This window comes from Chiroxiphia lanceolata, chromosome 1, assembly GCF_009829145.1.
Source record: "Chiroxiphia lanceolata isolate bChiLan1 chromosome 1, bChiLan1.pri, whole genome shotgun sequence".
NCBI lineage: Eukaryota > Metazoa > Chordata > Aves > Passeriformes > Pipridae > Chiroxiphia > Chiroxiphia lanceolata.
The window spans coordinates 1235095-1256999 of record NC_045637.1 but is presented as its reverse complement, the minus strand read 5'-3'; the positions used below and the strand labels follow the sequence as shown (position 1 = coordinate 1256999).

Here is a 21905-nt window from a genome sequence, read left to right as displayed (position 1 = left end):
AATGGAAGGAGAAGCCCCTCACACCCAGCACCAACTCTTCTGTGGATGCTCGTCTTCAACCAGAGCACAAGCCCTGTGACCCCAAAGGGTGAACTTGCTGACACCAGAGCACAGCCAGTGACAAAGGCCAGGCTCAAAGACAGGCTCAGTGAGCTGGGAGTGAGGCTGGAAGGAATGAATGGGATTGAAGGGGCAGCCCCTCACACCCGGCACGGCTGCACAGCCCAGACCAGCCCCACAGGGCTGAGAGGGAATGGGGCCCCTCTAAACAACTCACCCACAAACCACAGCCCCCGAGGGACACAGGGTGACCTCACTGATGACACCCCACCTCTCCAGTGCTCTTCTCACATTTGACAAATGCCCTGATGCCCATATTCCATGTAAATCCTCCCAACAACCAACTCATCAAAGCTGCCACCAAGGTCAGATGGAGGCGGCCTCAAGGGCAGGACATGGAATGACAGAATTCCACAAAGAAACATCTGCAAAATGACAAAAGAGGAAAGGGGAGCCTACTGACCATCAACTAGTAATTATAGTTTTTGCTCACAGGTACAGAATGTTACAACTTAGAAGTTATACATTGTTAAATCTCATGGCTTGAATGGAGAATAAGGGAATTGGGGTCACAGACCAGCCTGGGCAAAAAGGGATGGAGCTCCATTGGGTCTTTGTTTATTGTATTTCTTCAGGAGCTCAAGAAATAAAGTTTCAATGACCAAGTCCCTTGTCATGAAAATTTCAGAAATCCAAACACACCACAGGAATGGAACCTGACCAGCCTGAATTCAACCTAAACAGCCTCAAGTTTTCCAGGTCCTCTCTCTTGATCTCGATCACAATTCCAGGCGAGGAACACTGTTTCATCCCTCAAGAATTGCTCCAAAGGACTATGACCTTTCCAAGTTGATAGAGAGTGACCTCCCCAGGACATCAAATGAGTCCCTCAGCATTCCTGGGTGCGACACAATGACTGATGGACATGCAGCACAAAGAAGAGGTGGCCAAGTCAGCAAAAGCACCCACAAACCACAGCACACGAGGGCCACAAAATCACCTCACTGATGACATCACACCTCTCCTGGGCTCTGCTTGTTTATTCAGCCAACAATCCAATCCTCCTACACATCCAACAATCCAACCCTCCCAAATCCCAACTCCTCAAAGGTGCCGCCAGCTGACAGGGCTGGGCCAAGGCTGTGCCGCCCCTGCGGGAGCAGCATAAAAGCCGGCCCAGCGCCTCTCTCCCTCCCACCCTTCTCCTGACGCCTTCTCCTGCCTTCTCTGCCCACAACCAGGTGAGCCTCCAGCCCCTCACAACCCCCTCCTGCTCCTGACACAACGCCCCCCTGGCCCCTCTCGCCCAGCACGCTCTGCCCCAGCCTCAGCAGCCCTCACGCCTCCCCACAGCCCCACACCAGCCTCCCCACTGACCAGCCCTCCTGCAACACCGCCCCGAGCACCCCCACCGCCCGCACCTGCCTCACACCCCTCTCTGCTCTCACCTTCTCTTCTCTGCTCTTCTCTTGCCTGCCCTCCCAGGGCCCCTCCACACCACACCCATGGCCTGCTACGACCTCTGCCGCCCCTGCGGACCCACCCCGCTGGCCAACAGCTGCAACGAGCCCTGTGTCAGGCAGTGCCAGGACTCCACCGTCCTCATCCAGCCCTCCCCCGTCCGCATCACCTTCCCAGGGCCCATCATGACCTCCTTCCCCCAGAGCTCCTTCGTTGGATCCACCGCAGGGGCTGCCCTGGGCACGGAGCTCAACGTCCAGGGACAGCCCATCTCCGGCGGCTTTGGGGCCGCAGGCTACGGCCTGGGCTATGGCCGTGGCTTTGGCTACGGCCTGGGAGGCCTGGGCTGCTACGCCAACAGGGGCTGCTACGGCACCTGCTGAGGCCCCAAACAACTGCCCCAACACCAACCACCCATGACCTGCAAGTCACCACATGGAACAGGGATTCATGTCCATCCCAAGGCTGTCCAATGGGCTCAGCACTTCCAGCTCCTGCTCTCAGGTCTCCAAGCAAGGAAGCAGCCAAGGGCCCAGCCCGCGCTGCCTGCAAACATGGCCCAGTTCCCTCCTCCTTTTCTCCCCCTTCCTCCTCTCCAGTGCCCCTTCTGCTCTGGTCAGTCCCCTCTGCTGCAAACACCTTCTCACAAGCCACACACCAGCGGCCACCTCCGCTGGGCTACTCCCAACAAGGGGAGCAGTAAGATCTCAGGGCTCTGGACAAATCTTCCAGGGAAGGACCTCAGCTGATGATCGCCCTACTTCCACCTCAGACCAGATCCCTTCCCCTGGCTGCTCCTTTCTTTTTACTCTTTAGTCTCAATAAAGTTCTCCTGCATCACAGCCTCTGATGTCTCCTCCTAATTTTTTTTTCCAATTGTCTCACAATCTTATGCAGTACAACTGCAGGGCTCAAAATCCATCAGGTTGGGTGAAAAAGGGTCACAAGGCCTTTTTTTAACAACTGTGCCTGACACACAGACTGGCACAGGGTGGGGGGCCTTCCAAAATATGGGACAATGCAACCATCAGGAACAGTCAGGGAGGGCTCACTAAGGGAAAGTCTCTCCTGCCTCATTTCATATCCTCCTGTGTTTATGCCCCTCCACTCACACATGAAGGGAATGTGGTGGATGCAGTTGGTTGGGCTTTTAGTCAACTTGATGCTCCAGTCCATCACTGCAGCCTCCTGGACAAGACACTTGTCCAGCTGTGGAGGAGCAGCACAGGCAGCCCTGGGGGAAGCCCTGGGGGATGACAGAGCTCCAAGGGGGACAGTGACTGGGGCTCCATCTGCCCCTGCTGACCCATCCCCAGTGCTGGGCCCCAGGGCTCCAGGGCAGCGCCACTTCTCTCCCACATTTTCATCCATGCTCTGCAAGCAGCACAAGTGGCCAGCAAGAGACAAAGGCCATCGGGCAGCCACTGTCCCCTGCAAATTGCCCTCTCCTAAAGGCTCTTCTTTGCCCCTGGCAGTGGTGTCAGAATACAGGAAGGGATGGAAATGGTGTAAGACCAAAGCTCCAGCCTGGAAGGTTCAGAACATCAGCTCCCCCAAAACAGCTCCTGAAGTAGATCCTGAACCAGCAGCAGCTGCACTGCTGAGGCTTTCATGCTTCCCTGGGCCCTACAGGAACACTTGGACCTTGACAGAGCAGGAGAGAGGAGTACACTGACTTTCTGCTACTCATTATGGTGTTTTGCTCATGAGAAAACAATATTCAGCCTTATTGGTTATAGGTTATGAAACCTTACGCCTTGAATGCTGTAGAAGAGATCTCACCTACAAATAAGACTGGGTAAAAAGGGACCAAGCCCAGGTTGTTGTTTGTTTATTCAACTTCTGAATGACATACTGAAATTCAGTTTCAAAGAGAGAGTATCATGTCCTGTAAATCTGAGAGATCCCAAGGGACCGTAACTCTGGGAATGAGGGCAGCCTGACCACATGCCAGTTCTCCAGGGAGTCACTGCTGCTCTTCCTCCACAAACCAAGCCAGGAGCTCTCTTTCAGCCCTCAGGAAGAGCTCCAGGCACTGGCATCAGGAGAAGCTGATGGCAAGAGGAGGAGAGTGGCCTCCCCAGCACATCAGGCAGCTCCCTCAGCATTCCTGGCTGCAGCACCTCAGGCCCGGAGGGCACAGGGGCACCCAGTGACACAGCAAACCTTCCTCCAGGGCTTCCCCTTGCCCAGCAACACTCCCTACTCGCCTGACAAACCCCCTGCAAACTCTGCCCTGGGCTCCAGGGGAGCAGCTCTGCGGCCTCATCTTCACCAGGTCCCCACAAACCACAGCACACGAGGGACACGGGGTGACCTCTCTGATGACACCACCAATTTCCTTGGCCTTTTTGTTTATTCAACCTTCCCGACACACATCCAACCATCCAACCCTCCCAAATCCCAACTCATCAAAGCTGCCACCAAGGTCAGATGGACACGGCCTCAAGGGCAGGACATGGAATCCCACAACTCCACAAAACCACAGCACGTGAGTGACCTCAGGTGACCTCACAGAGGACACCCCACCTCTCCTGGGCAGTGTCTGCACCTGCCAAGTGCCCCCACAAGCACATTCCAGGCACAACCTCCCAAATACCAACTCTCCCTTCAAAGCTGCCGCCACAAGGACACGTCTGCAAGAGGAGGACACGGAAGGGGAGCACTTTGGAAAGGAAAACACACGCCACCTCACCCACTCAGCCCACAGCACACGAGGGCCATAAAATTACCTCACTGATGACATCACACCTCTCCTGGGCTTGGGTTGTTTATTCAGCCCTCCCTGATACACATCCAACAAACTAACCATCCAAAAAGCCAACTCATCAAAGCTACCGCCAAGGTCAGATGGACGCAGCCTCAAGGGCAGGACATGGAATCACAGAATTCCACAGAGGAAAATCTGCAAAATGACAGAAGAGGAGAGCGGAGCTCACTGACCATCCACTAGTAATCACAGGTTTTGCTCACAGGCACAGGACGTTACAACTTAGAAGTTATACGTTATGAAACCTCATGCCTTGAATGCGGAAGAAGGGAATTGGTGCAACAGACCAGCCTGGGCAAAAAGGGATCGAGCCCTGTTAAGTCTTTGTTTATTGCATCTCTTCAGGAGGTCAAGAAATAAAGTTTAAATGTATCTTGTCATGAAAATTTCAGAAATCCAAATGGACCATAGGAATGGAACCTGACCAACCTGAATTCAGCCTGAGCAGCCTTCAGTTTTCCAGGTCCTCTCTCTTGATCTCAATCACGATTCCAGGGGATGAGCTCTCTTTCATCCCTCAAGAAGTGCTCCAAAGGACTATGACCTTTCCAAGCCGATAGAGAGTAGCCTCCCCAGGACATCAAACGAGTCCCTCAGCATTCCTGGGTGCGACACAATGACTGATGGACATCCAGTCACACCAAAGACGATCAAAAATCCACAACACATCCAGAAACCACAGCACACGAGGGCCAGAAAATCAACTCACTGATGCCATCACACCACTCCTGAGCTCTAGTTGTTTCTTCAGCCCTCCCTGACACACATCCAACAATCCAACCCGCCCAAAAACCAACTCCTCAAAGGTGCCGCCAGCTGACAGTGCTGGGCCAAGGCTGTGCCGCCCCTGCGGGAGCAGCATAAAAGCCGGCCCAGCACCTCTCTCCCTCCCACCCTTCTCCTGACGCCTTCTCCTGCCTTCTCTGCCCACAACCAGGTGAGCCTCCAGCCCCTCACAACCCCCTCCTGCTCCTGACACAACGCCCCCCTGGCCCCTCTCGCCCAGCACGCTCTGCCCCAGCCTCAGCAGCCCTCACGCCTCCCCACAGCCCCACACCAGCCTCCCCACTGACCAGCCCTCCTGCAACACCGCCCCGAGCACCCCCACCGCCCGCAGCTGCCTCACACCCCTCTCTGCTCTCACCTTCTCTGACCTTCTCTTGCCTGCCCTCCCAGGGACCCTCCACACCACACCCATGGCCTGCTACGACCTCTGCCGCCCCTGCGGACCCACCCCGCTGGCCAACAGCTGCAACGAGCCCTGTGTCAGGCAGTGCCAGGACTCCACCGTCCTCATCCAGCCCTCCCCCGTCCGCGTCACCTTCCCAGGGCCCATCATGACCTCCTTCCCCCAGAGCTCCTTCGTTGGATCCACCGCAGGGGCTGCCCTGGGCACGGAGCTCAACGTCCAGGGACAGCCCATCTCCGGCGGCTTTGGGGCCGCAGGCTACGGCCTGGGCTATGGCCGTGGCTTTGGCTACGGCCTGGGAGGCCTGGGCTGTGGTCTGGCAGGTCTTGGCTGCTCCGGCACCTGCTGAGGCTCCTTGACACCACAGCTGACACCCTCTCCACCTGCCCTTCTCACTCTCACACCAATATCTCCTGCAAGCAAAGCACCTCACCTGATGGTCACCCTACTTGCACCTCACACCGCATACCTCCCATTTGTTCCTCTTGTCTTTTCACTCTTTTGTCTCAATAAAGTTCTTCTGCATCAAAGCCTGAGACGCCTCTTCCTTTTTAATTCTACCAGGGCTTTTCCAACTTCACCCCCTACACAGCCAGGCCTCAACAGGCCAGCGGGGTGGATGGAAAAGGGGCACAAGACCCCTCCTAGGAAATATGTCACCACCACCACCACCAGCAGCACTGACTGGCTCCTAAGGGTCTGTCACAAAGTTACACCAGCCCATCACTCATCACATGGAGGCTTTGACATGACAACACTCCCTGAGACACCCCAACCCTTTGCTCCCACCCCAAACACCTCCAGTCCCTCTTACACCATCTCCCCTCACAGACACGGCCCAGGACCACCCACACAAGGCCCCATGACCTTGTCCCCTCCTGCTCCAAGGACCTTGGGGAACCCATGCAGGCTGTCCAGCTCACCACCCACCCTTCTGGGGGTCCTCAGCTCACTCAGCTCTGGTTCCTTGTTGCACTGTCCCTCGGGCTGCACGCTCCCCATTCCTCCTGCCTGGGAGTCCCCGCGCCAGGATCTCACCTTGTTGTGGGTCTTTAACTGATCCCTGGTGGAGATGCCCCGGCCACCATCCCCTGCTTACTGCAGGGCCCCACAGGGACCCATTCAGGGGGACTCTGCACCACCAGCCTCCCTCTCCAGGAGCCCTGCATCACCAAACCCCCATCCCTCTGTTCTCAGGTCCCACAGCATGTCCCCTTTGTGAGGTCACCGTCACTGAAGATTCCTCAGGCACAGCCTGGAGACCTTGGAACCAGGGGCAGGGACAAGCCTGGGACCCTGCTCTGCTGACAACTTGAGGCTCTGCGGAGTTGGGGTTGATCTTTGCAGGACACCAAGTGCCCACCAAGCCCCTCTCTCAGTCCCTTCCCTCCAGTGGACAAAACAGAGAAGAAGATGGAAAAAGGCTCCTGAGTAGAGTTAAGGACAGGGAGATCAGTCACCAATCACCATTGTGGGCAAAACAGACTCCACCCAGGGAAATTCATTTCATTCCTTAAAAATCAAACCTTAGAGTAAGATAATGGGACAGAAAAACAAACCTTAAATACCTTCCCTTCACCCCTCCCTTCAGCCAGGCTCAACTTCACTCTCCAGTTCTCTGCCCCCTCTCCCCAAGTGGCTCAGGGCGATGGACAAGGTGGCTTGGGCTCACTTCATCCCATGTTGGTTTTGCTCTTCCTTCTTCCTCACACTCTGCCCCTGCTCCAGCGTGGGCTCCATCCCACACACACGGTCTCCAACGGGGGCCTTCCCATGGGCTGCATTTCCATACAAACGGCTCCAGCCTGGCTCCCTCCCACGGGCTCAGGCCTTAGGAACACGCTGCTCCAACGTGGCTCTGGAGGGGCTCCCAAGTTCTGCCAAATAAACCTCCTCCATGGTGGGCTCCTCTCTCCACGGGGCCACAGGTCCTGCCAGGAGCCTGCTCCAGCTCGCCCTCCCCACGGCCTCACAGCCTCTTTGGGCACTCCCTGGCTCTGCTGGCAGCTCCTCCAGGGGCTGCAGCTGCATCTCTGCTCCACCCTGCTCCTCCAGGGGCTGCGGGGGGACAGCCTCACCCACCATGCTCTGCTCCACGGGATGCACAGCACATTCTGCTACAGCCCCTCTCTCACCTCCTCCCCTCCCTCTGCACTGGCCTTCATCACCCCAGACTTGTTCCTCTCCCATGTTTTCTCTCCTCTCTTCCAGCTCCTCTTGAGCACTAACTGTGCCCCTTCCAGAACAGGCTGTGATCACAGATGGGCTGCATCATCCACGATTGCCTCTGCTTTGTCCAGCAGCTGATCCAACATGGAGCCAGTGGGAACTTGCTGTGTCAGACATCAGGGAAGCTTCTGGAACCTTCTCACAGAAGCCACACCTGCAGAACTCTTGTCAGCTGAACCTCATACACTCAGACACAACCTTAGCAACAGTAGAGGAAACCAGGCCCCCAGAGAGCACACCCAGTGGGCAAGGCTGAGCCTAAAACCAGGCTGTGTGAGCTGGGAGAAAGCTGGACAGGAATCCAACAAAATGGAAGGAGAAGCCCCTCATGCCCAGCACAAACTCTTCTGTGGACGCTCATCTTCAACCAGAGCACAAGCCCTGTGACCCCAAAGGGTGAACTTGCTGACACCAGAGCACAGCCAGTGACAAAGGCCAGGCTCAAAGACAGGCTCAGTGAGCTGGCAGTGAGGCTGGAAGGAATGAATGGGATTGAAGGGGCAGCCCCTCACACCCGGCACGGCTGCACAGCCCAGACCAGCCCCACAGGGCTGAGAGGGAATGGGGCCCCTCTAAACAACTCACCCACAAACCACAGCCCCCAAGGGACACAGGGTGACCCCACTGATGACACCCCACCTCTCCAGTGCTTTGGTCACATCAGACAAATGCCCTGACGCCCATATTTCATGTAAATCACCCAACAACCAACTCATCAAAGCTGCCACCAAGGTCAGAGCGACGCGGCCTCAAGGGCAGGACATGGAATTATAGAATTCCACAAAGAAACATCCACAAAATGACAGAAGAGGAGAGAGGAGCCCAGTGACCATCCACTAGTAATTATAATTTTTGCTTACAGGTACAGGACGTTACAACTTAGAAGTTCTACATTGTGAAATCCCATGGCTTGAACGCAGAATAAGGGAATTGGCGTCACAGACCAGCCTGGGCAAAAAGGGATCGAGCACCGTTCAGAGTTCGTTTAATGCATCTATTCAGAAGGTCAAGAAATAAAGTTTCAATGACCAAGTACCTTGTCATGAAAATTTCAGAAATCCAGACAGACCATAGGAATGGAACCTCACCAGCCTGAATTCAGCCTGAGCAGCCTCCAGTTTTCCAGGTCCTCTCTCTTGATCTAAATCACGATTCTGGGGGATGAGCTCTCTTTCATCCCTCAAGAATTGCTCCAAAGGACTATGACCTTTCCAAATTGATGGAGAGTGACCTCCCCAGGACATCAAATGGCTCCCTCAGCATTCCTGGGTGCAACACAATGACTGGTGGACATCCAGTCACACAGAACAAGAGGGGGCCCAGTCAGCACAAAGCACCCACAAACCACAGCACACAAGTGCCAAAAAATAACCTCACTGATGACATCACACCTCTCCTGGGCTCTAATTCTTTATTCAGTCCTCCCTGACACACATCCAACAATCCAACCCTCCCAAATCCCAACTCCTCAAAGGTGCCGCCAGCTGACAGTGCTGGGCCAAGGCTGTGCCACCCCAGCAGGAGCAGCATAAAAGCCGGCCCAGCGCCTCTCTCCCTCACAGCCTTCTCCTGACGCCTTCTCCTGCCTTCTCTGCCCACAACCAGGTGAGCCTCCAGCCCACCGCCCACAGCTGCCTCACACCCCTCTCTGCTCTCACCTTCTCTCACCTTCTCTTGCCTGCCCTCCCAGGGCCCCTCCACACCACACCCATGGCCTGCTACGACCTCTGCCGCCCCTGCGGACCCACCCCGCTGGCCAACAGCTGCAACGAGCCCTGTGTCAGGCAGTGCCAGGACTCCACCGTCCTCATCCAGCCCTCCCCCGTCCGCGTCACCTTCCCAGGGCCCATCATGACCTCCTTCCCTCAGAGCTCCTTCGTCGGATCCACCGCAGGGGCTGCCCTGGGCACGGAGCTCAACGTCCAGGGACAGCCCATCTCCGGCGGCTTTGGGGCCGCAGGCTACGGCCTGGGCTATGGCCGTGGTTTTGGCTACGGCCTGGGAGGACTGGGCTGTGGTCTGGCAGGCCTGGGCTGCTCCGGCACCTGCTGAGGCTCCTTGCCACCACAGCTGACACCCCCTGCACCTGCCCTTCTCACTCTTGCACCAATATCTCCTGCAAGCAAAGCACCTCACCTGATGGTCGCCCTACTTGCACCTCTCACCTCGTCCATCCCGCTCCCTGCTCCTGTCTCTTCACTCCTTTGCCTCAATAAAATTCTCCTGCATCAAAGTCTCTCAGGCCTCCTCTTTTTTCATTCCAATGCTTTTACATCCTCACTCGGCACAAGGCCAGGGCTCTACAACCAGTTAGAATCTGGGAAAAGGCCACAACACCTTTCTTAGCAAATCTGTCACCAGCACTAACACAGACGGGCAATGGAACAGGGGTGGAGGGGCCCTGACAGAACGTGGCACAAACCCATCACCTGCTACACCAAAGGCTTCCACACAACAAGGCTCTTCTGCACACGCCTCTGCCAAAGTCTCTCTGGGCCAGCACACACTGCACAAACTCTCCTCCCCACCATGACTCTTCAACCTTCCCAGCACAGACACAACATCAGCCACTTGGCCACGATGCACTGCAAGTGCTTCAACCCTCCCACTCAAACAAACCCAGCAAGAGCAGCTTGGCCAGGACCATGGCCAGTTCAGTGTTACATCTCCAGGCACACAGACTCCACCTCCTCTGCCACTCTCTGACCTCCCTCACACAGAACAAGGCTTGTCTTCTTTGCCCATGCAATTCCATCTGTTTCCCTTGTGTCCATGGCCCCTTGTCCTGCCCGTGTGTTCTGCTGACAACAGCTGGGTTCCCTCCACTTCAGTCCCTGCCAGCAGGGATTCACACACACTCATGACACTCCCCTGGCCAGCCTTGTCTCCTGCCACTCCCAGCTCTCTGAGCCTCTCCTCTAGCCAACATCCTCCGGCCTCTTTAGAATCTTGTTGGTCCTCAACTCCTCCGCATTCCCCAAGTCCATCAGCTTCTTCCACTGGAGAGCCCAGCACTGCCCACAGACCTCACATGGCACATCCCCAGTGTGAGGGAACACAGTTCAGGATGGGAACAGTTCTGGGCATGGAGAGAAGCCTGCAGCAATTAGTGGGACTTTGTCGTGTGGACTTTGCTGGTATTATGTGGTTTTATTGTATTCACACTACACAGTGCACAACCTGGACAAACCCAGGCTTGCCATGAGTTTCCCCCACTCCTCCCCTTTTGGCAGTGTCCCTATGCTGGTTTGTCCCTCTGCTTGTTTGTCTCATTCTCCGCCCTGTGTTCTGGCCCGTTCCGCTCCCAAGCGCACAAAAAGAGAGTGGGCATGCTTGAATAAAGGATTCTTCTTGCACCCATCCTTGTGTCCAACCCCCCCTTTGGACTGTGGCACACCAGTGCTGAGGAGGCAGCAAGAGTCACCTCCCACTGCTTGCTCACAACTTGCCCAATCCTCACCTGCAGACTTCTGACTCCTTTTCCCACAAACGTTCATGGCCACCTCTTGGGCCATTTTTTCTCCACCAGGAACACAAAATCTTGTCCTAATAAGAGATTAATTCTATGGAAACAGTTGATCCAGTTGATCTCCAGCCTTTCCTCCTACCTGCGATGACCCCTCCCCACAAACAGGACTTTGCCCCTGCCCTTGCTCAACTCCAGGATGTGGCCATGGCCATCACCACTCATGTTTGCAGTCTTGGCCCAATGGATGCAGCTCCTGGGCTCCAGCACTGCACACTTGTTCCCATCGGCACTTTGGGACACTCAGCCCAAGGCTCTGGGCCCAGCCCTGCACACACTTCTCACCCCAACACACTGGGCACTGACACAGCTCGGCCTTGTTTGCATTCTCTGGCATCATGCAATGCTTGTGTCCAACAACCCTGGACACCTCCAAATCCTCTTGCTGCCCATCAGACAGAAAAGATGCCCAGAGAAGGGACCTCACTCCCTGCAACTCAGCCCAGGACAGGGCCAAAAATGTCCCAGCTATCCAAACCTTAAAAGCAGGAGTGGCACAAAAACCCCCCCAGAGCACAGACAGCAGGAAAAGTCAGGTCCAGTATCAGGCTTAGCCAGGTGGAAGTAAAGGGGAGAGGGATGGAAGGGGAGGGAAGGGGCAACACATGTGAAACTCCAGATCAGCCTGACAGGGCTGGGATGCTTTGGGGCACCTCCTCACAACACACCCCCAAACCACGAGAGACACAAGGGACACAGGAGGACCTCACTCATCACACCCCACCTCTCCAAAGCATTACTCACATCTTCAGCCCTCCCTGACACCCACCATCAACTCCAGCCTTTGCCCTCTAATGCTCACAATTAAAACCTCCTGCCAAGGTCAGATGGACATGGCCTCAAGGGCAGGACACGGAATCACAGAATTCCACAAAGGAATGCCTTTCTTGTGACAGAGGAGGAGAGAGAAGCATGCCAACTTGCCTCTAGTAAACATAGTTATTTGCTCCCAGCTACAGGATGTTACAACCTATTAGTTTTCTTACAACTTATACGTTATGGAATAAGAAGAAAGGTACTAAATCAGATTGCTCAAACTATCGTGGTATTACTCTGCTCTCCATTGCTGGCAAAATCCTGGCAAGAATACTCTTGAACAGACTAATACCCACTATAGCAGAAGGAATTCTACCTGAAAGTCAATGTGGTTTCAGAGCCAACAGGAGCACCACAGACATGGTATTTGTCCTCAGACAACTGCAAGAGAAGTGTAGGGAACAGAACAAAGGTCTCTATGTAACCTTTGTCGACCTCACCAAGGCTTTTGATACGGTGAGCAGAAAAGGTCTCTGGCAGATTTTGGAACGTTTAGGTTGTCCCCCCAAGTTCCCTAAAATGATCATCTCACTCCATGAGGATCAGCACGGCCAAGTCAGATATGGCAACACACTTTCTGAACCCTTTTTAATTAAGAATGGTGTGAAACAAGGCTGCGTTCTCGCTCCTACCCTATTCACCGTCTTCTTTAGCATGATGCTCCAAAGGGCCACAGCAGACCTCGATGATCAGGACGGTATCTACATTCGATACCGTACTGATGGAAGTCTATTCAATCTAAGGCGACTGAAGGCCCACACCAAGACCTTAAACCATCTTGTCCGGGAGGTGCTTTATGCTGATGACGCTGCCCTTGTTGCCCACACAGAAGCAGCCCTGCAGCGTTTAACATCCTGCTTTGCAGATGCTGCTGAGCTCTTTGGGCTGGAAGTCAGCTTAAAGAAGACAGAGGTCCTCCATCAACCTGCACCTCAGGAAGTCCCCCATCATCCCCACATCACCATTGGCCAATCAGAGCTCAAATCAGTCCAACAGTTTAATTACCTTGGTAGCCTCATCTCCTCAGATGGTAAGATCGATGGAGAGATAGACAACAGGTTAGCTAAGGCATATAATGCTTTTGGAAAACTCCACAAGAGAGTATGGCGTAATAAACACTTAAAGAAAAGCACCAAGATCAGTGTTTACAAAGCCATAGTGTTGTCTACTCTCCTATACGGCTCCGAATCATGGGTCATCTACCGCCACCACCTGCGTCTCCTCGAACGCTTCCATCAGCGCTGCCTCCGTACAATCCTTAACATCCACTGGTCAGATTATGTGACCAATACATCTGTACTAGAGCAAGCAGCTGTCACTAGTATTGAGGCCATGTTACTGAGAACGCAGCTGCGATGGGCAGGGCACGTCTCAAGGATGAAGGACCACTGCCTCCCTAAGATCCTGCTCTATGGTGAACTTGCCACTGGCTGCCGCATGAGAGGAGCCCCGAAGAGAAGATTCAAGGACTCCCTGAAACAACATCTCAGCCTTGGCCATATTGATCACCATAACTGGTCTACTCTGGCCTCCAATCGGGAGGCCTGGAGACACACCATCTATAACGCAGTTGTCTCCTTTGAGAACTCACGCAGGATCACTCTCGAGGAAAAAAGGCAACGCAGAAAGAACCGTTTCTTGCAAAATACACCATCTAAGGAGTCTTTCTGCTGCGCCTTTTGCAATCGGATATGTCTGTCACGTATTGGCCTCATAAGCCACCAGCGTGCCTGCAGCAAATGTGGATAGTGCCCTCCCAAATCTTCGTTCGCGAAGCCTAGCCATGATGATGATACGTTATGGAACCTCATGGCTTGAATGCGGAAGGAGGGAATTGATGCCACAGAGCAGCCTGGCCAAAAAGGGATTAAGCCCTGTTGAATCTTTGTTTATTGCATTTCTTAATCAGGCCACAAAATCCAATTTAAATGACCAAGTGAAAAATTCAAAAATCCAAATGGATCACAACAATGGAACAAGTTCAGCCTGAGCAGCCTCTGGTTTTCCAGGTCCTCTCTCTTGATCCCATTCCAGAGAGAAGGGCAGGAGCTCTCCTTCATCCATCAGGAAGGGCTCCCAGGGACTGTGACCTTTCTAAGGCATTGGAGACTGTCCTCCCCAGGACATCAAATGGCTCCCTGTGCATTCCTGGGTGCAACACATTGACTGATGAACATCCAGTCACACAGAACAAGAGGATCAACAATTCTCAACACATCCACAAACCACAGGACACGAGGGACACGGGGTGACCTCACTGCTGACATCAAACCTCTCTTGAATTGTTTATTTGGCCCTCCCTGACACACATCCAACAATCCAATCCTCCAAAAAACCAACTCATCAAAGGTGCCGCCAGCTGGGCCAAGGCTGTGCTGCCCCTGCAGGAGCAGCATAAAAGCCAGACCAGAGTCTCTCTCCCTCCCACCCTTCTCCTGACACCTTCTCCTGCCTTCTCTGCCCACAACCAGGTGAGCCTCCAGCCCCTCACAACCCCCTCCTGCTCCTGACACAACGCCCCCCTGGCCCCTCTCACCCAGCACGCTCTGCCCCAGCCTCAGCAGCCCTCACGCCTCCCCACAGCCCCACACCAGCCTCCCCACTGACCAGCCCTCCTGCAACACCGCCCCGAGCACCCCCACCGCCCGCACCTGCCTCACACCCCTCTCTGCTCTCACCTTCTCTCACCTTCTCTTGCCTGCCCTCCCAGGGCCCCTCCACACCACACCCATGGCCTGCTACGACCTCTGCCGCCCCTGCGGACCCACCCCGCTGGCCAACAGCTGCAACGAGCCCTGTGTCAGGCAGTGCCAGGACTCCACCGTCCTCATCCAGCCCTCCCCCGTCCGCGTCACCTTCCCAGGGCCCATCATGACCTCCTTCCCCCAGAGCCTCCTCGTCGGATCCACCGCAGGGGCTGCCCTGGGCACGGAGCTCAACGTCCAGGGACAGCCCATCTCCGGCGGCTTTGGGGCCGCAGGCTACGGCCTGGGCTATGGCCGTGGCTTTGGCTACGGCCTGGGAGGCCTGGACTGCTACGCCAACAGGGGCTGCTACGGCACCTGCTGAGGCCCCAAACAACTGCCCCAACACCAACCACCCACCACCTGCAAGTCACCACATGGAACAGGGATTCATCTCCATCCCAAGGCTGTCCAATGGGCTCAGCACTTCCAGCTCCTGCTCTCAGGGCTCCAACCAAGGAAGCAGCCAAGGGCCCAGCCCGCGCTGCCTGCAAACATGGCCCAGCTCCCTCCTCCTTTTCTCCCCCTTCCTTCTCTCCAGCGCCCCTTCTGCTCTGGCCAGTCCCCTCTGCTGCAAACACCTTCTCACAAGCCACACACCAGCGGCCACCTCCACTGGGCTGCTCCCAACAAGGGGAGCAGCAAGACCTCAGGGCTCTGGACAAATCTTCCAGGGAAGGACCTCGGCTGATGATTGCCCTACTTGCACCTCAGACCAGACCCCTTCCCCTGGCTGCTCCTTTCTTTTTACTCTTTAGTCTCAATAAAGTTCTTCTGCATCACAGCCTCTGATGTCTCCTCCTAATTTTTTTTTCCAATTGTCTCACAATCTGAAGGAGTACAACTCCAGGGCTCAAAATCCATCAGGTTGGGTGAAAAAGGGTCACAAGGCCTTTCTTAACAACTGTGCCTGACACACAGACTGGCACAGGGTGGGGTGCCTTCCAAAATATGGGACAATGCAACCATCAGGAACAGTCAGGGAGGGCTCACTAAGGGAAAGTCTCTCCTGCCTCATTTCATATCCTCCTGTGTTTATGCCCCTCCACTCACACACGAAGGGAATGTGGTGGATGCAGTTGGTTGGGCTTTTAGTCAGCTTGATGCTCCTGTCCCTCACTGCAGCCTCCTGGACAAGACACTTGTCCAGCTGTGGAGGAGCAGCACAGGCAGCCCTGGGGGAAGCCCTGGGGGATGACAGAGCTCCAAGGGGGACAGTGACTGGGGCTCCATCTGCCTGCTGACCCATCCCCAGTGCTGGGCTCCAGGGCAGCGCCACTTCTCTCCCACATTTTGAGCCATGCTCTGCAAGCAGCACAAGTGGCCAGCAAGAGACAAAGGCCATCGGGCAGCCACTGTCCCCTGCAAACTGCCCTCTCCTGAAGGCTCTTCTTTGCCCCTGGCAGTGTGGTCAGAATACAGGAAGGGATGGAAATGATGTAAGACCAAAGGTCCAGCCTGGAAGGTTCAGAACATCAGCTCCCCCAAAACAGCTCCTGAAGCAGATCCTGAACCAGCAGCTGCACTGCTGAGGCTTTCATGCTTCCCCGGGTCCTACAGGAATACTTGGACCATGACAGAGCAGGAGAGAGGAGCACACTGACCTTCTGCTACTAATTAGGAGGTTTTGCTCATGGGAAAACAAAATTCAGCCTTATGGGTTATAGGTTATGAAACCTTACGCCTCAAATGCTGTAGAAGAGGTTTGACCTACAAATAAGACCAGGTAAAAAGGGACCAAGCCCAGGTTGTTGTTTGTTTATTCAACTTGTGAATGACATCATGAAATTCAGTTTCAATGACTGACATCACATCATGTAAATGTGAAAGATCCCAAGGGACCGTAACCCTGGGAATGAGGGCAGCCTGACCACATGCCAGTTCTCCAGGGAGTCACTGCTGCTCTTCCTCCACAAACCAAGCCAGGAGCTCTCTTTCAGCCCTCAGGAAGCGCTCCCAGGCACTGGCACCAGGAGCAGCTGATGGCAAGAGGAGCAGAGTGGCCTCCCCAGCACATCAGGCAGCTCCCTCAGCATTCCTGGCTGCAGCACCTCAGGCCCTGAGGGCACAGGGGCACCCAGTGACACAGCAAACCTTCCTCCAGGGCTTCCCCTTGTCCAGCAACACTCCCTGCTCGCCTGACAAACCCCCTGCAAACTCTGCCCTGGGCTCCAGGGGGGCAGCTCTGCCTGGGAGCCTTTGGGGCCTCATCTTCACCAGGTCCCCACAAACCACAGCACACGAGGGACATGGGGTGACCTCACTGATGACACCACCAATGTCCTTGGCCTTTTTGTTTATTCAGCCTTCCCTGACACACATCCAACTATCCAACCCTCCCAAATCCCAACTCATCAAAGCTGCCACCAAGGTCAGATGGACACGGCCTCAAGGGCAGGACATGGAATCACACAATTCCACAGAACCACAGCACGTGAGTGACATCAGGTGACCTCACAGAGGACACCCCACCTCTCCTGGGCAGTGTCTGCACCTGCCAAGTGCCCCCACAAGCACATTCCAGGCACAACCTCCCAAATACCAACTCTCCCTTCAAAGCTGCCACCACAAGGACACGTCTGCAAGAGGAGGACACGGAAGGGGAGCACTGTGGAAAGGAAAACACACCCCACCTCACCCACTCAGTGGCTCACCTTGGCCTACAAGGAGCTCACCTTGCTCAAGCAGCACCTGCCTTTCACAAACCCATCATGGCTGGGCCTGATCCCCTCCTTATCCTGCAAGTGCCCTGGGATGGCACTCAAGGTGACCTGCTCCACAACCTTCCCCAGCACTCAGGGCAGACTGAAAGGCCTGTAGTTCCCCACATCCCCTTTCCAGCCATTCTTCTACATGTCCATCACCTTTTCTAACCTGCAGTCAACTGGGACCTCCCTGGTCACAAACATTAGAGCTCCAGGAACCTCTGCAAGGAGACCATAAAATCATCACAGAAGGGTTAAAGATCATCGAGATCCAGACGCTGCCATGAGCAGGGACACCTTCCACTACACCACGTTGTTCCAAGCCCTGTCCAACCTGGTCTTGGACACCATCAGGGATCCAGGGGCAGCCACAGCTTCTCTGGGTGACCTGTGCCAGGGCCTCCCCACCGTCCCAGGGAAGAACTTCTCCCAGCATCTCATCTAAACCTCTCCTCCTCTACTTTCAAGCTGTTCCCCTCTGTCCTAGCACTGCCTGTCTCTGTAGGAGATCATCTTGCTCAACCCAACAGGCTCAAGCAGGGACAGCTTGAGCAGGTGTCCAGAACCATGTCTAGGCAGGTTTTCAACACCCAGAGGTCATTTCCTCTTCTGTTCCTTGGCACTAAAGACAAGACACCAACAACCAGTTCCTGAGAACCTACGTTCAGGCACTCGGAGAGAGCCAGAAAGTCTCCCTTCAGCATTTTTGATCTAAAAGCTAAGAAGCCAGGGTTCAGACAAAAAAATCCTCAGAACTCTTGTTCTCCATGTTCCTTAGCAGCTCTTCTTTGGATGCATCATTGGGGAGCAGAAGCCCTGTGACCCCAGGCAGTAAACGAGCCCATCCCAGAGCAAAGCCAGTGAGAAAGGCCTGACCTAAGGACAGGCTGAGCCAGCTGGGAGAAAGGTGGGCAATGGAAGGGGCACCTCCTCACCCCCAGCACACCTCCAAAGCCAAAGCAAGTTGGCAGGGTTGTGAGGGAATGGGGCCCCTCCTCAAAAAACAGCCACAAACCACGGCACACGAGGGACACGGGGTGACCTCACTGATGACACGCCAACTCTCCAGTGCTTTGCTCATGTCTCCAAAATGCCACAACACTCAAATTCCATGGAAATACTCCCAAATCCCAACCCATCAAAGGTGCCGCCAGCTGACAGTGCTGGGCCAAGGCTGTGCCGCCCCTGCGGGAGCAGCATAAAAGCCGGCCCAGCGCCTCTCTCCCTCCCACCCTTCTCCTGACGCCTTCTCCTGCCTTCTCTGCCCACAACCAGGTGAGCCTCCAGCCCCTCACAACCCCCTCCTGCTCCTGACACAACGCCCCCCTGGCCCCTCTCGCCCAGCACGCTCTGCCCCAGCCTCAGCAGCCCTCACGCCTCCCCACAGCCCCACACCAGCCTCCCCACTGACCAGCCCTCCTGCAACACCGCCCCGAGCACCCCCACCGCCCGCAGCTGCCTCACACCCCTCTCTGCTCTCACCTTCTCTGACCTTCTCTTGCCTGCCCTCCCAGGGCCCCTCCACACCACACCCATGGCCTGCTACGACCTCTGCCGCCCCTGCGGACCCACCCCGCTGGCCAACAGCTGCAACGAGCCCTGTGTCAGGCAGTGCCAGGACTCCACCGTCCTCATCCAGCCCTCCCCCGTCCGCGTCACCTTCCCAGGGCCCATCATGACCTCCTTCCCCCAGACCTCCTTCGTCGGATCCACCGCAGGGGCTGCCCTGGGCATGGAGCTCAACGTCCAGGGACAGCCCATCTCCGGCGGCTTTGGGGCCGGAGGCTACGGCCTGGGCTATGGCCGTGGCTTTGGCTACGGCCTGGGAGGCCTGGGCTGTGGCCTGGCAGGCCTGGGCTGCTCCGGCACCTGCTGAGGCTCCTTGCCACCACAGCTGACACCCCCTGCACCTGCCCTTCTCACTCTTGCACCAATATCTCCTGCAAGCAAAGCACCTCACCTGATGGTCGCCCTAATTGCACCTCACACTTCGTCCATCCCACTCCCTTCTCCTGTCTCTTCACAACTTTGCCTCAATAAAATTCTCCTGCATCAAAGTCTCTCAGGCCTCCTCCTTTTTCATTCCAATGCTTTTACATCCTCACTCGGCACAAGGCCAGGGCTCTACAGCCAGTGAGAATCTGGGAAAAGGACACAACACCTTTCTTAGCAAATCTGGCACCAGCACTAACACAGACGGGCAATGGAACAGGGGTGGAGGGGCCCTGCCAGAACGTGGCACAAACCCATCACCTGCTACACCAAAGTCTTCCTCACAACAAGGCTCTTCTGCACACGCCTCTGCCAAAGTCTCTCTGGGCCAGCACACACTGCACAAACTCGTTTCCCCACCACAACTCCTCAACCTTCCCAGCACAGACACAACATCACCCACTTGGCCACGATGCACTGCAAGTGCTTCATCCCTCCTGCTCAAACAAAACCAGCAAGAGCAGCTTGGCCAGGACCATGGTCAGTTCAGCGTCACATCTCCAGGCACACAGACTCCACCTCCTCTGCCACTCTCTGACCTCTCTCACACAGAACAAGGCTTGTCTTCTTTGCCCATGCAATTCCATCTGTTTCCCTTGTGTCCATGGCCCCTTGTCCTGCCCGTGTGTTCTACTGACAAGAGCTGGCTCCCTCCACTTCAGTCCCTGCCAGCAGGGATTCACACACACTCATGACACTCCCCTGGCCAGCCTTGTCTCCTGCCACTCCCAGCTCTCTCAGCCTCTCCTCTAGCCAACATCCTCCGGCCTCTTTAGAATCTTGATGGACCTCAACTGTTCTGCATTCCTCAAGTCCATCAGCTTCTTCCACTGGAGAGCCCAGCACTGCCCACAGACCTCACATGGCACAGCACCAGTGCTGAGGAGGCAGCAAGAGTCACCTCCCACTGCTTGCTCACACCTGTCCCAATTCTGACCTGCAGACTTCTGGCCCCTTTTCCCACACTGCTACATGGCCATCTCCTTGGCCATTTCTTCTCCACCAGGCACACAAAGACTTAATCTGATTAGAGAGGAATTTTATGAAAAGCATTTATCAAATTAGCCGCCAGACATTCCTCCTACCTGCGCTGACCCCTCCCCACAAACAGGACTTTGCCCCTGCCCTTGCTCAACTCCAGGACGTGGCCATGGCCATCACCACTCAGGTTTGCAGTCTTGGCCCAATGGATGCAGCTCCTGGGCTCCAGCACTGCACACTTGTTCCCATCTGCACTTTGGGACACTCAGCCCAAGGCTCTGGGCCCAGCCCTGCACACACTTCTCACCCCAACACACTGGGCACTGACATGACCCAGGTTTGTTTCCATTCTCTGGCATCATGCAGTGCTTGTGTCCAACAACCCTGGACACCTCCAAATCCTCTTGCTGCCCATCAGACAGAAAAGATGCCCAGAGGAGAGACCTCAGTCCCTGCCACTCAGCCCAGGACAGGGCCCAAAAGACCCCAGCTATCCAAACCTTAAAAGCAGGAGGGGCACCAAACCCCCCCCCCGAGCACAGTCAGTAGGAAAAGTCAGGTCCAGTGTCAGGCTTAGACAGGTGGAAACAAAGGGGAGAGGAATGGAAGGTGAAAGAAAGGGGCAACACCTCCCACCAGGTAGATGGGACAGCCCAGAGCAGCCTGACAGGGCTGGGATGCTTTGGGGCACCTCCTCACAACACACCCCAAACCACAGCACACCAGGGACATGGGAGGACCTCACTCATCACACCCCACCTCTCCAAAGCTTTGCTCACATCTTCAGCCCTCCCTGACACCCACCATCAACTCCAGCCTTTGCCCTCTAATGCTCACAATTAAAACCTGCTGCCAAGGTCAGATGGACACGGCCTCAAGGGCAGGACATGGAAGCACAGAATTCCACAAAGGAATGCCTTTCTTGTGACAGAGGAGGAGAGAGAAGCATGCCAACTTTCCTCTAGTAAACATAGTTATTTGCTCCCAGCTACAGGATGTTACAACCTATTAGTTTTCTTACAACTTCTACCTTATGGAACCTCATGGCTTGAATGTGGAAGGAGGGAATTGATGCCACAGAGCAGCCTGGCCAAAAAGGGATTGAGCCCTGTTGGGTCTTTGTTTATTGCATTTCTTAATCAGGCCACAAAATCCAATTTAAATGACCAAGTGAAAATTTCAAAAATCCAAATGGATCACAACAATGGAACAAGTTCAGCCGGAGCAGCCTCTGGGTTTCCAGGTCCTCTCTCTTGATCCCATTCCAGAGACAAGGGCAGCAGTTCTCCTTCATCCATCAGGAAGGGCTCCCAGGGACTGTGACCTTTCTAAGGCATTGGAGACTGTCCTCCCCAGGACATCAAATGGCTCCCTGCCCATTCCTGGGTGCAACACATTGACTGATGGACATCCAGTCACACAGAACAAGAGG

The 21905-nt window shown here is 55.2% G+C and overlaps 5 protein-coding genes across 5 annotated transcripts; all 5 read left to right on the top strand.

Annotated features, from left to right (window-relative positions):
- The first annotated feature begins 993 nt into the window (after window positions 1–993).
- On the top strand, window positions 994–1971 carry LOC116789635 (feather keratin B-4-like). Its single transcript, XM_032693678.1, has 2 exons — window positions 994–1301; window positions 1546–1971. Exon 2 carries the CDS (start codon window positions 1566–1568, stop codon window positions 1902–1904), a length of 339 nt encoding a protein of 112 aa, XP_032549569.1. The 5' UTR covers window positions 994–1301; window positions 1546–1565; the 3' UTR covers window positions 1905–1971.
- Window positions 1972–5477: 3506 nt separating this feature from the next.
- LOC116794417 (feather keratin B-4-like) lies at window positions 5478–5829 on the top strand. Its single transcript, XM_032703073.1, has one exon. It carries the CDS (start codon window positions 5488–5490, stop codon window positions 5827–5829), a length of 342 nt encoding a protein of 113 aa, XP_032558964.1. The 5' UTR covers window positions 5478–5487.
- Window positions 5830–9286: 3457 nt separating this feature from the next.
- Window positions 9287–9761, top strand: LOC116794386 (feather keratin B-4-like). The gene is made up of 2 exons (XM_032703028.1): window positions 9287–9314; window positions 9400–9761. Exon 2 carries the CDS (start codon window positions 9420–9422, stop codon window positions 9759–9761), a length of 342 nt encoding a protein of 113 aa, XP_032558919.1. The 5' UTR covers window positions 9287–9314; window positions 9400–9419.
- A 4725-nt stretch (window positions 9762–14486) lies between these two features.
- LOC116794379 (feather keratin B-4-like) lies at window positions 14487–15120 on the top strand. Its single transcript, XM_032703015.1, has 2 exons — window positions 14487–14522; window positions 14762–15120. The coding sequence occupies exon 2, from the start codon at window positions 14782–14784 to the stop codon at window positions 15118–15120; it is 339 nt and encodes a 112-aa protein (XP_032558906.1). The 5' UTR covers window positions 14487–14522; window positions 14762–14781.
- Window positions 15121–18750: 3630 nt separating this feature from the next.
- Window positions 18751–19465, top strand: LOC116789593 (feather keratin B-4-like). The gene is made up of 2 exons (XM_032693593.1): window positions 18751–18775; window positions 19015–19465. The coding sequence occupies exon 2, from the start codon at window positions 19035–19037 to the stop codon at window positions 19374–19376; it is 342 nt and encodes a 113-aa protein (XP_032549484.1). The 5' UTR covers window positions 18751–18775; window positions 19015–19034; the 3' UTR covers window positions 19377–19465.
- Window positions 19466–21905: the final 2440 nt, after the last annotated feature.

Excerpts from the sequence above, each read along its gene's own strand:
- LOC116789635 (XM_032693678.1), top strand. The coding sequence starts at position 1,566 with ATGGCCTGCTACGACCTCTGCCGCCCCTGCGGACCCACCCCGCTGGCC.
- LOC116794417 (XM_032703073.1), top strand. The coding sequence starts at position 5,488 with ATGGCCTGCTACGACCTCTGCCGCCCCTGCGGACCCACCCCGCTGGCC.
- LOC116794386 (XM_032703028.1), top strand. The coding sequence starts at position 9,420 with ATGGCCTGCTACGACCTCTGCCGCCCCTGCGGACCCACCCCGCTGGCC.
- LOC116794379 (XM_032703015.1), top strand. The coding sequence starts at position 14,782 with ATGGCCTGCTACGACCTCTGCCGCCCCTGCGGACCCACCCCGCTGGCC.
- LOC116789593 (XM_032693593.1), top strand. The coding sequence starts at position 19,035 with ATGGCCTGCTACGACCTCTGCCGCCCCTGCGGACCCACCCCGCTGGCC.